General features: G+C 42.8%; 3 protein-coding genes across 4 annotated transcripts in view; all 3 read left to right on the forward strand.

Moving 5' to 3' along the window:
• The window catches only part of LOC307184910 (uncharacterized protein), a gene marked incomplete at its 5' end in the record, with an annotated part of 38133 nt that extends 26324 nt beyond the window's left edge, over positions 1–11809 (forward strand). Inside the window, one exon of the mRNA XM_079918664.1 lies at positions 5973–11809. Coding sequence (XP_079774790.1) covers positions 5973–6055 — 83 coding nt within the window. The 3' untranslated portion in view covers positions 6056–11809. The remainder of the gene's footprint in view (positions 1–5972) is intronic.
• Positions 1–14097, forward strand: part of LOC307183206 (metabotropic glutamate receptor 7-like) — a 582198-nt gene that overhangs the window by 443389 nt on the left and 124712 nt on the right. The window lies entirely within an intron of this gene.
• Positions 1–14097, forward strand: part of LOC307183207 (putative POM121-like protein 1) — a 77871-nt gene that overhangs the window by 55724 nt on the left and 8050 nt on the right. The gene's annotated exons all lie outside the window — the stretch shown is intronic.

The raw sequence follows: 14097 nt of genomic DNA on the forward strand, positions 1-14097 counted from the left end.
CCACGGCCGTGCTTCCTTATTACCAGACAGGGAAAGAGTATTGTATGGCAAAGGGTCTTCCTGAAGGAGGGTGCTTCCCACACTGATTGTCATAAATGACTTCGGAATTACTGTTGCTGTATTACCAAAATCTTAAACTAGGATATTTTTGACAAATGCGGTCCTTAGTTAATTTTTAGAGCTACAAACTGTCAGATGGCTCTGAAATAACAATTGTCTGGCTATTCTTCAGGGTGATCACAATATGGTAATGACCTTGAGGTATCATTAAAAAGCAGGAAGGTGTGAGTCTTCCTTTGGTGCCAGAGTGAAATGCGAGTTGGAGTTGGAAAAGAGGCCCACAACCAAGTGATAGAGAAGGAAATGTGAGGTCATTGGTGAAAAACCAGGTTGAAGTTAAGGGGAAGAGGCATGAGGAAATGGTCAACTGTTACAGTATTACAAAGATCATCAAGGAGCATATCCATGAATGTGGTTTGTATTGCAATCTGCTGAAAAAGAGACAAATATCCTGGCCTGGCCTTCATGGAGATTATATTTTGTTGATTCTGATAATAGATTATTGTTGAAAAGGGCCTCCTATAAATTATAACCATGCAAAGGCAGCAAGATAAATTTATTTTTCTTTATGTATGTGTTTCTCATTCCTACTCACTTCTCTCTTAGGTGAAGAGAAAATCACACACACAAAAAATGTCAAGTCTCAGCTATTCCTTTTCAAAATAATTTTTTTCCAAATTCCAGTGGAGGCAATAGGTTAACTGTTAAGATTTGTAAGCCTCAAAAAGCTAGATTTTTACAAAGTGTAGCAAAATTTTATTACATAAATAATAGATTTGGAAAGAATATATGATGAAGAAAATTTGGCAAAAGCTGGCTTTTCTTCCGTGAATGACTTCACTGTGTTGGGAGAAGAGGCAGAGAAGAAATCAAAGTAATTAAACATGGGGTGAGTTTTCCTGATAGGGGACTCTAGTGCTTTAAAATAGACTAGATAATCCTAGAGATAATCTGAGGGTAGAACAGACCAATGCCTCATTTCCAATCTGGTACCCTGGAAGAAAACAGTATATTTTCTTTGAGGTCTTGAGAGGTTTTTCTTCAGTTTTGTTTTGGTTTTGGTTCATTTTGTAATCAACCTTATTAAGGTATCATTTACATACAATAAAATGCAGACATTTTTAGTCAACGGTTCAGTGACTTTTAATTAATGTATACATTTGTTTAACTACCACCCCCATAAAGATAGATAACAATCCTAAAACCCTAGAAAGTTTCCTCCTAGGCTTTTGCAAAAGTATCCCCATCTCCCACCCCAAGGCAACCACGGATCTGTTTTTTATCTTTAGAGATGACTTTTGCCCAGTTTAGAATTTCATGTAAGTTGAATAATACAGTCGGTGCCCTTCTGATCTGGCTTCACTTGCTCAGCATATGGTTTTTGAGATTCATTCATGTTGGGATGTTTTAAACCAGGACTTTAGCCTGGGTGGCTGATGTTGTCTGAAGGCACCTATAGGTACATCTGAGTCTCTGGCATTGTCACTGTCTGTTCTTGGCTCCGTATTTTCAACTTTACTAAAAACCACAAGGTTGAAGTAAGGAAGATCATTGTCAGTATAATGGAGGTGAAGTGGGTTCTGTTATATAATATTCTCAGCATAAATTGACCTGCTTGGAATCATTGTGTTGGTAATCAACAAGGATACTCTTCCTCCAAAAGCCTTGATACTATAAAACTTCTAAAGGACGCTGTCGTAGGACTCTTTTAGTTTTCATTTTTTGGGAAACATTTCTGGAAAAATCAAATGCTCACAACCTGAAAGAAGCAATTATTCACCTGAAGGCTAACTCTGCTAAAGTTGAGTTGTCTGACCTCTACATGCTGATAGAACCCAAATAGCCTTGCAAAACAATGCTCTCTTATTGGATATAAGCATATAGATTGTTTAAGATGGACGTGTATATGCAGTAAAGTGAAAAAACAAAGAATCTTTGAGTTTCCCTTGCTGGTTTTTTTTATTTTTTCATTTAAGTTTCTATAGCGTATGCTAATAGTTCAGGGAAACCTCAATTTAGTTTTAGGTCCACTCTACATAAATGTTGAAGTACTCCATACCCACCTTTTTTCTACCTTCCTTCTTTTCTTCCATCTTTCCTTTCTAACTTCTTATAATCCATTATACTTAATCCTGCATTTGCTGAGGTGGCAATTAGTGTAGGAAAATTGAAAGCACTGTGAAATTTTGCTGTTCAGAATGCATGTTGACCAAATTCTATATTGAGAAAAGGTCTGAATTTACCCAGAGTAACCCTTTCTCAGCGTCTTTGAATAAAGGCCATAGAAAGTGGGCTATATATAATATCCTGACAGGTATGTAGAACTCATAGCAATTGCCCTAAAGAGCTTACCTAGCGTAGATGCATATGAATGCATTTAATGATTGTTTTATTGGCAGCAGTGCCAACATACACAGTCTGTTTTGTTTTATATCATTCTCATTACCTGCTGTTTACCACTGTATACATTGCTAATGGCGTGGTTTCTATGGCTTGTGAATTTCACGGCCAAATAATATGTAATTTATTGCACACTTCAGTGTAGAAGATGGAGACTCCATAACTTTTCATGTGCTCTTTGCCGCTTTGGAATGTATTACACTGAGATCAGGCAAAGTAATAAATTTATTTCAAATGTGCGTGATAGCTAAACATCAATTAGGACTGATGGGCAATATTTCTTCTTCCAGCAACATAACAGTTTTTAAAGACTAAGCCACTGAAGGTGGAGTTACTGAACATGGGACTCAGTTCACTGGGATCCTACTTAGAAAAATAAAGGACAACTTGGATTGGATATGTGTGGCTTATTCAAGTAGTAACTAATCAGCTACATCTTGGTGAACTTAATTTGTCACAATCGTTTGGTATTTTATTAACTCTCTTCCCCTTCTTCCCCCGACTCTCACGAGAACGGATCATGAGTATCTTAAAACATACTAAGTCGTCTTCCATCCCTGTTAATCTAACTACAGAAGCACACTTTCCTTATCGAATGCAACTTACTGTCTTTTAGAGTAGCTGTGGTTTTAATTCTCTACAAAATTAAAACCAGCAAAGAGAAACATTTTCAAGGAGCCACACATTGTAGAGCTTTAGAAAGAAGACTTTAGAATTAAGGGCAAATATATCGATTTATAGCTAAAGCACCTGAGGCCTAAAGTAGGCAGGTAACCATCAAGGTCAGGGAAGGGGTTGAATATCAGGTTTCAAGCTGAGAAAGAGTCTACAGGGACTCAATCTGAGCAGGTCAAAAACCGAAAGGAGATCACGAATGTTCTGGGAAGGCTGGCATCTGGCCTCCAGTGTGGGATTCAGATGGGGAGTGGTTCCTGGGGGAACTGAGCTTCTGCAGTAGGCAGAGAAGTCCACCTCCCCTCCGGAAAGTGCCACTGACATCAGGGAGTTGAGGGGAAAGAGCAATGAATTCCAGTCCACCTGAGAAAGCAGGCCAGACTGATTAACTCTGAATTTAGGCTTATTTCAGATACTTCTTGAGAAAGAACTTGGACAAGAGCAAGTCCCACGCAGCCTCTTTTAAATCCATGCCCAGTATTTTCTGGTGGAGCTGCTTAAACCCTCCAAGTGACTCCAGTATTTTAATTTCACTCTGTATTTAATTCCGACAGTTCTATGATTGATTATTTAATGGGAAAATAACTAGGGTCACAAAAGAGTGTGAATGTATTTTACAGGATGAGGATGGGTGGAGTGGAGCAGTCTGGAACAGGACACCAATAAAAAGGGATCTTGGTAAAGAAGAACGTCTATTAGAAATGGACAGGAATTCCCAAGGGAATTAGTGCCTGACACCACGCCCTTCTCTCTGCATGTTTAGAAGCTAGTTTCTAATTTTATTTTCATAGGAGATGTCCCTGTGATGAACTGTCTTTAATTCCATACTATTTATCACATGGACATATTGTGAAGTTTGTGTGAGAGAAAGCAAGTATTAGAATTTGTCTTGCAAGCAGCTATAAGCACTGCCTGTAACAGTCTAGGATAGAAGGAAAAGGAAAGGAAGGTGGAAACAAAGGAGAAAGACAGCTAATGATGCTGGAGTCTCTCGCTAGGATTTGTGGTATCTCGTTTTGAAACTAAGTACAGAAAGTCAGAACTTGACTGATTGTTTCTTGATCACGGTTTGTTTTCATTTTTGCTTTTTTCTTGCTCTCTCATCAGTTATTCCAGCCAGTGCCATGTCATTTTCAGTTTCAGTAAGCATGCCTGTCTTGTTTCCATTTGCATTATTCATGCAAACGTTGATTGAACTGATGACCCCGAGTTATCACGGAAACATTAGATGCACTTGTGGATACATTTCTTAATTTTAGAAAAAAATTCCCGAGTGAAGGTTAAAATAACTCCTCTTCAATTTGTCAGTTAAAAAAACTTCTCCTAACATACAATACCTCATTGCCTAACAATGCCAGATAAATGAAGAATTCCTATGTATTCATGAATGCAGGCTAGTCTGTATATCTTTTGGCAGGTATGACCGTTACCGAGGGTAATGGCCTTGTTTGCTGGCCATGTCCTGTCTCCTAGAAAGTTGTACTTTCCATTTTCTTTCAGTTGGTCCATTGGATATCAGAGGTGAATTTATAAAACTATACTTCCCTTTACACTTACTTTGTTTTGTTTTGTTTTGTTTTACTTGAAGTATAGTTGATTGACAATGTTGTGTTTCAGGTGTACCGCCAAGAGATTCAGATATATATATTTCTTTTTCAGATCCGTTTCCTTTATAGGTTATTACAAGGTATTAAATATAGTTGCCTGTGCTATACAGCAGGACCTCGTAGTTTATCTACTTTATACATAGTATACACTTACTTTGTGTGATCCACGCTGGTCAGACCACATAATTATTTTCACATCTGATATAATTTTTTCAGGTCCAACCTCAAATCTTTGATGAGAAGATATTTTAAAATAAGTTTAGCATGTGTGTGCTCTAAATCCAACAGTAGTTATTAGAGATATGATTTTGCACTAGGTATTCCTCTCTTTTTTGTTCTTGGCCAACCCATTGAAAATTAGTTTTTATTTTCTGGTTGGTTTGCTAGATGTTTATGACTATAATAAACGGGTTAAATTTTCTCTTATATCTTAAAGCACAATCTGAATTAGCAATGGATATTGTGCTATACATAGGGGCTGTGATATAAATATAGTTTCTAACTTCAAAAACATATAGCCTAGAAGGGAACACAGACACATATGCAGCAATTATGGCAACTGCATTTGTTTACTAAGTGAAATAGCACTGAGATGGATAAAGTGCTAGCAAGCCTTGAACAGGCAAATCAGCTTCAAAAATAGATGCGCAGTTCTTTAAAAATCTTTTTAACATTTTTCTGGCTACATGTAGAATATAACTTAGCATAAAAACGGTATGGGTTTGAGGATATGGGGAGGAGGAGGGTTAAGCTGTGACAAAGTGAGAGAGTGGCATGGACATATATACACTACCAAACATAAAATAGATAGCTAGTGGGAAGCAGCCGCTTAGCACAGGGAGATCAGCTTGGTGCTTTGTGACCACCTGGATGGGTGGGATAGGGAGGGTGGGAGGGAGACAAAATAGGGAGGGGTTATGGGGATGTATGTATATGTATAGCTGATTCACTTTGTTATATAGCAGAAACTAACACACCATTGTAAAGCAAATATATTCCAATAAGGTCGTTAAAAATAAATTAAGTAAAAGAAGACTGACTCATCCAATTAAAAAAAAATTCTCTCATCCTGGATTCAAGAGAAGGGATGAAGTAAAAGGATGAGGAAGAACAAGAAGAGGAAATGTGAGCCTGGAGAGGGTAGGAGGAAGAGCAGAAGGCAAATAAGTGTATGTGCTTCCCTTGCCATCCCTGACTTTTTTTTTTTTTTTTTTTTTTTTGGTGCTTCAGGAAAACCCAAAAGCCAGAGGAGAGCACAGAGGTGCTCACCACTGCATGTGAACAAAAAGGTGGAGAGAAGAGAATGGTGGTAATCTGCGCAGGCAACTGGAGGATGACCTGAGTGCATCTCGCCAGGAAACGGTCCCCGTTCCATAGAAGCCCTGAATATGCCAGGCTCTTATGTTTAGATGGGGGGCCGAAGGCATCTGTGGGGTCACCACATACATCACTCCTGGAGGTGTTGTTCACATTGTGTTCTTTGTAAAGAGTGTCCCTGGTGAGGTTCAACATCTCCCTCTGCAGGACCCAGCCTTGCCCTCCCAACCCGCCGAGGTCAGCAGGCAACATCCCCAGTTAATCACCAAGTGTGGTGAGATATCTGGAGTGGCCCTGGTACCCCCCAGTTCAGGCGTCCTGGGGAAAGGGTGAGGAGGACAGAGGCACCGGGGCTTCTTCTCACGCAAGCAGACAGCTCACCTGGCCCAGCGCTGCTGCATCCCTGTGGGCACGCGGTAGCCCTGGCATCCGGTAGGGGACACTGCAGGATCCACACCTGGCTGGGATTTGCCCACCCCCTGGGGACCCCTCAGCCTCTGTGGAGCCCCACTGAAGGGCCTGGGTCACCTCATGGCACCATTTCTCAACCTGAGGTTCTATAGATTTTCCATAGATGTGTTAAAATTGAATACAACACACACACACAAAATGAAGGCAATTCAAAGCAATGCTAATTTAGGATGAGTTAAAGGGCCAGGATTCCAAGTTAATTATGACCTTAAAATTAGATAACAAATACATCTGGTTTTATTACACGCTGAAAAGCAGTGTCTTCTACAAACTTTTCATGTTGGGATACAGCAAAGCTATAGAATTTATGATTCTATGACCACAGCATCAGGATATTTTTAAATTAAAAAGCACAGGCAAGTTTGGCTGGGGTGTTAAAGAAAGAAAAATGATTCTTAGGGGAAAAGGGAACATTGCGGTTCTCTGCCCACTTCCACTGTGCTGATCTCATGATGGGCCGTGTTGCGTGTGGGCTGGAGGGACAGGGTCACTACTCCCACCTGTGTCATCAGACCTCCCACTCACAGCGCCCAGGTGGGAGGGACCCACACTTTTCACCCTGGAGCCCCAGAGCCTCCCCTTTCCTCTGCATCACTTTCACTGTTCAGGGGACCAGTCACTTGAACACCGCCCGGCCAAATGCCCAGGTTAAATCGCCCCTGTAGGACAGGTCTCTCTGCTACCAGAACACACTTGGCAAAGAGCAGCAAAGAGGCCCCAGTGCCCTGGGGATGTGAGCCCTGGGGATGTCAGGGCCCAAAGTCACTTGCAGGGTCTGAGTAGCCCCCCTGGGTCCCACACACCGACCCCAGGGAGCCCACCTCCCCACTGACTCCAGTCCCTGCCTTTGTGTGGCAGGTTCTGGTCTGACACCTGTGAGGACTGTGACCTGGAGGCCTCAGCCTGAGACTCAGAGGGGATGGAGCTTGTGCAGTGTCTGGCAGCTTAAATGAGACACGAGTCCAAGGAAGGAGGGCCGCCTCTCTGCTCCCCCTCTGCTCCTGAGTCAGCTAGTGAGTGCCGGTTACTTCCTGTCGGAGCTGTACAGATTTAGCATAAATTTTAGATACATGTCTTACTTTTAACAGTGAAAGGCTGTTACATCAAGCAAAATTGATCTCCTCCTCGGTTTTTTTTTTTTAAACATTTCTATGTAAGATAACACACAAGTACAGAAAAGCACCCTCCGCAAAGGGAGGGCTCAGTGAATTACAGTGGGCGCTCCACTCTGGGGAGCAGTAGTTTTTCCCTCTGTGAAAGCCCAGATGCTTCTGAGAAGCTCCTCAGCTTCCTTACTCTGGCCCGACCTCCACAGCGGAAATCCCAAAGGGACTGGATTCTCCCAGCCCTCCAGCACCCTCCACTACTTTCTGATTGTGCTGCCACACTCATTTTGAGTTATTTGTGTGTAAATCACTGCACTTGGAATATACGTGGAGTAACTGATTTCATTCTTATAACCGAATAAGTCAGCACTTATTCTTCTCCCCTTCTACAGGAGGCAGCCAGGGTGCTGGGGACATCCTGTATATTGAACTGTGTGTTGGTAGCAGATGTGTTTATATTTACAAGAAACCATAAAGCTCTACGCTTAAGATCTGTGCCCTGTACAATACACCAAGGAAACTTCAATTAGAAAGAGATGCCAAAAAAATTTCCCCACAAAACAAACTTCAGGGCCAGGTGGCTTCCTCTGATTTCTACCAAACATTTAAGACAGAAACGATGCCCGTCTCCTACACACTCTTCCAGAGAACAGATACAGAGGGAACACACCCACACTGCTTTCATCGGACCAGGAGAATACTGATGTCGTACCCGCAGCAGATATTACAGGACAGGAGAAATTACAGGCTAAACACTTCTGAATGTCGATGTCAAAATCCAAAAGCAAATATTAGCAGTCTAAATCTAGAGGTTTTCAGAAAGGAAGGAAACTAGGGTTTCGTGGCGGTATTTCCAGTGGTTGATGTGGACAGGATCACTGGGTGTTTGGGTGCTGCCTGGGAACGTGGAGAGAAGGGACAATGCCATCGGGTTAGTGGAATGAACATTTGGTGACAGAGATTAGGAGGGCCTGGGTCATCCTCAGAGACAGTCCTGGGATGGGGTCTCTAGGCTGTGGCTATGGAGGGGTCCCTCTAGAAGGGCATGGGCCTCTCTCCTGTGCCACTGCAGGGTCTAGGGATGGATGAGGAGTTTGTAGGGGCTGGATTTTGATGAGGAAGGATGAGCAGGGAAGGTGCGCCCTCAGAGCCAGTGCAGCCACGGCCCCTCCCCAGCCAGGCCGTAGCCCAGGCTACTCCGACAGTTGCTCACATCAATAGTCAGGCGACAGTGGGGCACGCCAGCTTCACCCACTAAACCACCAAGCACAGCCCAGCAGGCCACTGTCCTCATTAATCAGCACTACCTGTGCATCCAGGGCTGGTTGTTGAAGACCAAGCTAATTTGTTAGAGACGTGCCATGTGGGCAACTGGCTTGGAGAGACCAGGGCTCTGAGCCACGTGGAGACAAGCCGACCACTGGTCAGACCACCAGGAGGCTCACCCAGTGTGTGAAGACGCTGAGGGAGGAGGGACGTAGATGGGACCCCCTGATCCTTCAAGGGACCTTCTTTCAGGGATATTTAAGAGCTGTGGGGTCAGGGATCAACATGTAAGGGAGGCAGCGGGTCAGGCATGGGCCCTCCTGTTGGCTCAGACCCCTCCTGTCCTTGGAGCAACCATGGGGCAGGCAGGAGGATTGGGGTCATGGAGGGAGGGGAGCCCTGGGCTCAGGGGTCCAGAGCACCATCTAGAGGATTCAGGGGTTCAGGGATTTCTGTCCCAGGGAACCAACTACATTCCTGTCCCACATCCATCTGTCATCAGCTTTGCGACTCCGGGAAAGTCACTTAAAATCTCAACATTTTCGTGCCATGTACCATAAAATATGGTTCACAGCACCTGCCATGAGTTCCCCACGGGGCTGATGTGGGGATCACAGGAGATGATGACAGATATTCTTCACAAGCTCTAAAGCATCACACCCATAACCTTCCCCACTCCCCTGCCCTGTGGCATCCAGGTCCCCTCTCTGGAGGCAGCACTACCACATTTCTTGCTTATTCTTCCAGACATTTAATATTTGCACACTTAGGTAGAACTTATGAAGTAACCATCATTTTTCATCAGGGTCTACCTGATTTGCTGTATTAAGCTTCATCATGTAATACTAATAAGTGGGCCCTATTAACGTTTCCATTATCACAGAACAAGGAACTGAGGACAGAGGGTCTGCATAACTTTCCAGGTTCATGTGGCTTCTGGTATGATTTGAATCCAGACCATCAGGCACCAGCCCCCACTCTGTCGGTCACTGTGCTGTGCTCCCTTTCTGTATTATCTCACTAAATAAAGTCATGTCCCCGTGCAGTCAGGCTGCTGGCTATTTTAAGGGCACACCACATTGCAACACCCTCTTCTCAGCCCAGCTTCGATTCACTTGACTCCCCTAGACTCCCCTAGGAAGCTGGTGAACAAAGAGAACAGACGTGTGACCTGGGAATGAATTGACACCTCTGCATGGTCTTCTCCCAGCAACATATCAATAGTTCTCTCAGTTTCTGTCGTGTTTTCCAGGATCATGACTCGGGTACCAAGAAGAAAAGGAAGATTATAAAGGAGTCAAACACAGGATGCACAAGAATATCATCTGCGATCAAGATAATCTGCTGGCCATCTGCAGCAGTGGTTCAGGTACATCAGAATCAGCATCTGGCCAAACAACAAGGTAGGGACACAAATAGCACCCCCACTAACCACTCCATTGAAGGTACTGTGGAAATAATACCAGCAAGTAGATTCAGGAGCAATGGCTGTAGTTTGTACAGCAGAGCCTGGATCTGGCTGAGGGAGGATTGGGCAGGGAAGGTGCCCACTCAGAGCCGGTGCAGCCACTGCCCGCTCTTAGGCAGGCCTTAGTCCAAGCTGCTCAGATGATTGGTCAGTTTCTAGTCAGTGAGACCCTGGGGTCCTGTAAACTTCATCTGTTAAGCCACCAAAACACCAGCCCAGTAGACCCTGTTCCCAGCTAATGAATATTAACTGCTCATCATCCAGGTTTGATCAGTTGAAGATGATGCTAATTCTCTGTGCAACTGTCATGTGGGCAGTTGGTTTGGACTGTCCTGGGTTTTGAGTCAGTTAGGGAGTCAAGTAGACTACTGGTCATTCAGGGTGGTCACCTGACCACCAGGAAGTCTCACTGCAAATCAGCTGCTAGAATCAAGTGCTGAGGGGGAAGGGAGGGGAGATGCACACATATTTGGATACCCCGGTCCATCAGGGGGTCTGCATTTGGGGGAAAGACATTGTATTTGGGGTCAGGGATTGAAACGTAGAGCCAGGAGGTAGGTCCAGATTTGAGCCATTCTCTTGGGCCAGGCACCTCCTCCGAGTACCAGCTGTCTCCCTGCAGCATCCTTGGGGCAGGAGGATGTGTGAAAGGGAGCGAGGAGAGCTCTTGGTTTGTGTATCCAGGGCATGATCTCATGTCCATGTGTTCAGGAATCTCTATCCCTCCCCTGCCTCAGACCCATCACTCATCAGTGTTGTGACTCTGGGCAAGTTACTCAATCTGTCTAAATTTCAGTGCCCTGAACCATAAAATATGGGTCACAGCCCCTACTCTGCCCACCCCACAGTGCATCACAAGAAATAATATTCTTTCCATGAGCTCTAAAACTTCTTACTCATGTCATCAATGTGAAAAAGTAGGCTCTATCCTCCTGTTTGTAGCCTCCTAGGTGCCCTTTCTGGAGACGACCTACTTATTCTTCCAGGCATTTAATACTTGAACATTTATGTAGGTAGCACTTATGAAGTACCCATCATTTTTCTTCAGGCTTTGTATTTACTAATTTTTAGCCTCAGAACATAATACGAATAAGCAGGTCCTACTAATATTTCCATATCCCTGGCCAGGGAACTGAGAAACAGAAGAGCTAAGTTACTAACCTTCCCAGGTACACGTGGCGTTCAAATAGGATTTGATTTCAGGCCATCAGGCACCAGCACCCATACTCTCCCTCTTTGTGTTGTGCTGACTTTGTACTTGTCTCATGTAAATAAAGTTATTTTCCCCGTGTGATCAGCCTGTTGGGTATTTTAAGTGCACGCTAAAATGCAAGGTCCATCTTCATAAGCCCTACTTTGCTTCAGGGGACTCCCCGGGCAGCTAGTAATAAGGAGATCTGAAGTTTCACCTGTGAATAAGTTAAGGCTTTTGCCAGGAAGGTGTCAACACCTCTCACTATTGTGAATGTATTTCCTAGGAACTTGTTTCAGGAATATGAAGAGAAAAAGACAAGGATTCAAACCAAGGATACATATGGGGATTGATCCTCCGTGAAGAAAATATACTGGCTTGGCCTCACCGTCATTCAACAGCTCAAAATGAACATCTAGTCCCAAAGGGTTGAGCCTCAAATATCATCCCATACAAGCCACTCCATTGAAGTCACTGTGGGAATTCCATCCTGAAACTGATCAAGAGTAATGACTATAAAAATGTTGTCATATTATCTTTTGATTGAGATATAATCCATATTCCATCAATTCATATATATATATATTTTTGGCGGTACACAGGCCTCTCACTGCTGTGGCCTCTCCCGTTGCGGAGCACAGGCTCCGGACGCGCAGGCTCAGTGGCCATGGCCCATGGGCCCAGCCGCTTACGCGACATGTGGGATCTTCCCGGACCAGGGTATGAACCCGCGTCCCCTGCACCGGCAGGCGGACTCTCAACCACTGCGTCACCAGGGAAGCCCCACATTTTTTATTAACTGTGTGATTCGGCTGCTTTTAGTGTACTCAGGTTTTGCAATCAACATCTCTAATTCCAGTACATTTTCATCATCCCCAAGAGAAACCTCATACCTAGTATCAGTCATTCTCATTCTGTCCTCCCCTTTCACCCCAGCCCTGGGTCTTTCTGTCCCTATTGATTTTCCTATGCTGGACATTTCATATGAAAAGAACCACACAATGTGCGGACTTCTGTGTCTGACTTTTGCAGTAAGCAAAATGTATTCAAGGTGCATCCAGGTTGTAGCATGTATCTGTCCTTCACCCTTTTAATGGCTGAATAATATTCATTGTATGGATATAACACATTTTATTTTTCCATTCCTCAGTTGGTGAATAGTTGGGTTGTTTCCACTTTTTGACTATTATGAATAATGATACGACAATGTAACACTCATGTACAAGTTTTTGTGTGAACATATGTTTTTTATTTCTCCTGGACATATACCTGGGAGTGAAGTTCCTGGGCCATACTGTATCTCTGTGTTGAACTTTTTGAGGAATGGCCAAACTATTTTCTTTTTCATATTTGCACCAGCGATGCTTGAAAGTGCCAGTTTGCCCACATCATTGCCAACCCTTGTTTTTAAAAAAATTATATGGCACAATACTGGGTATGAAGTGGTATCTCACTGTGGTTTCAGTTTGCATGATTTTGACTAATAATTTTGGACATGTTTTCATGTGCTTATTGGCAATTTGTGTCTCTTCTTTGGAGCAGTATCTATGCAGATTCTTTTTCTCATTCTTAAAATTTGGTTATTTGACATTTTATTGAGTTGCCAGTGTTCTTTACATATTCTGAATACTAGGCTTTATCTGATATATGACTTGCAAACATTTTCCTTCATTCTGAAGGTTGTATTATGTCTTTCTTGATGGTGTTCTTTGAAACACAAAGGATTTTAATTTTGATAAAGTCCAATTTCTTTTTCCTTTTGTTGCCTGTGCTTTTGCTATCATATTTAAGAGTTCATTGCCAAATCCAAGACTATGAAGATTTACCTCTTTTTTTCTTCAGAACTTTGTATAGTTTAACTCTTATATTTAACGCTTTCATCCATTTTAAATTCAAAGTCTATTTTGTCTGATATTGGTATAGACACTCCTGCTCTCTTTTGGTTACTATTTGAGTTTTCTCACTGAGGTTGGAATTCCTTTTTCTATCCTTTAACTTTCAACCTGCTTGAGTCTTTTGATCTCAATTAAGTCTCTTGTAGACAGCATATAGTTGGATCATATGTTTTTACCTATTCCGCCAATCTCTGTATTTTGATTGGAGTGTTTAATCCATTTATATTTAAAGTAACTGCTGACAAAAAAAAGACTTATTTCTGCTATTGTGCTGTTTCTTTTCCATCTGCCCAAAGCTTTTTTGCCCCTCATTTCCTGCATTCCTATCTTTCGTTGTGTGTGTTTAGCTGATTTCTTACAATAAAATATTTAAATTACTTTCTCACTTCCTTTTGGGACTATTCTATAGCTATTTTCTTTGTGTTTACCATGGGGATTACCTTTAACATCCTAAAATTAAAACACTCTAATTTGAACTTATACCAGGTTAAACTCAACAACATCCAAGTTCTTGAAGCTAAAAGAGCATCCTACTATCTCAATGCAAAAGACCTTCTCCAAGACACACTGCAGTTTCTGCCTGGCTGGGACATTGCCCCAGAGTGGGGTTAAGTTTAAGGAGTCGAAGGAGGCATACATT

The sequence above is a fragment of the Stenella coeruleoalba genome (genome assembly GCF_951394435.1).
Source record: "Stenella coeruleoalba genome assembly, chromosome: 3".
NCBI lineage: Eukaryota > Metazoa > Chordata > Mammalia > Artiodactyla > Delphinidae > Stenella > Stenella coeruleoalba.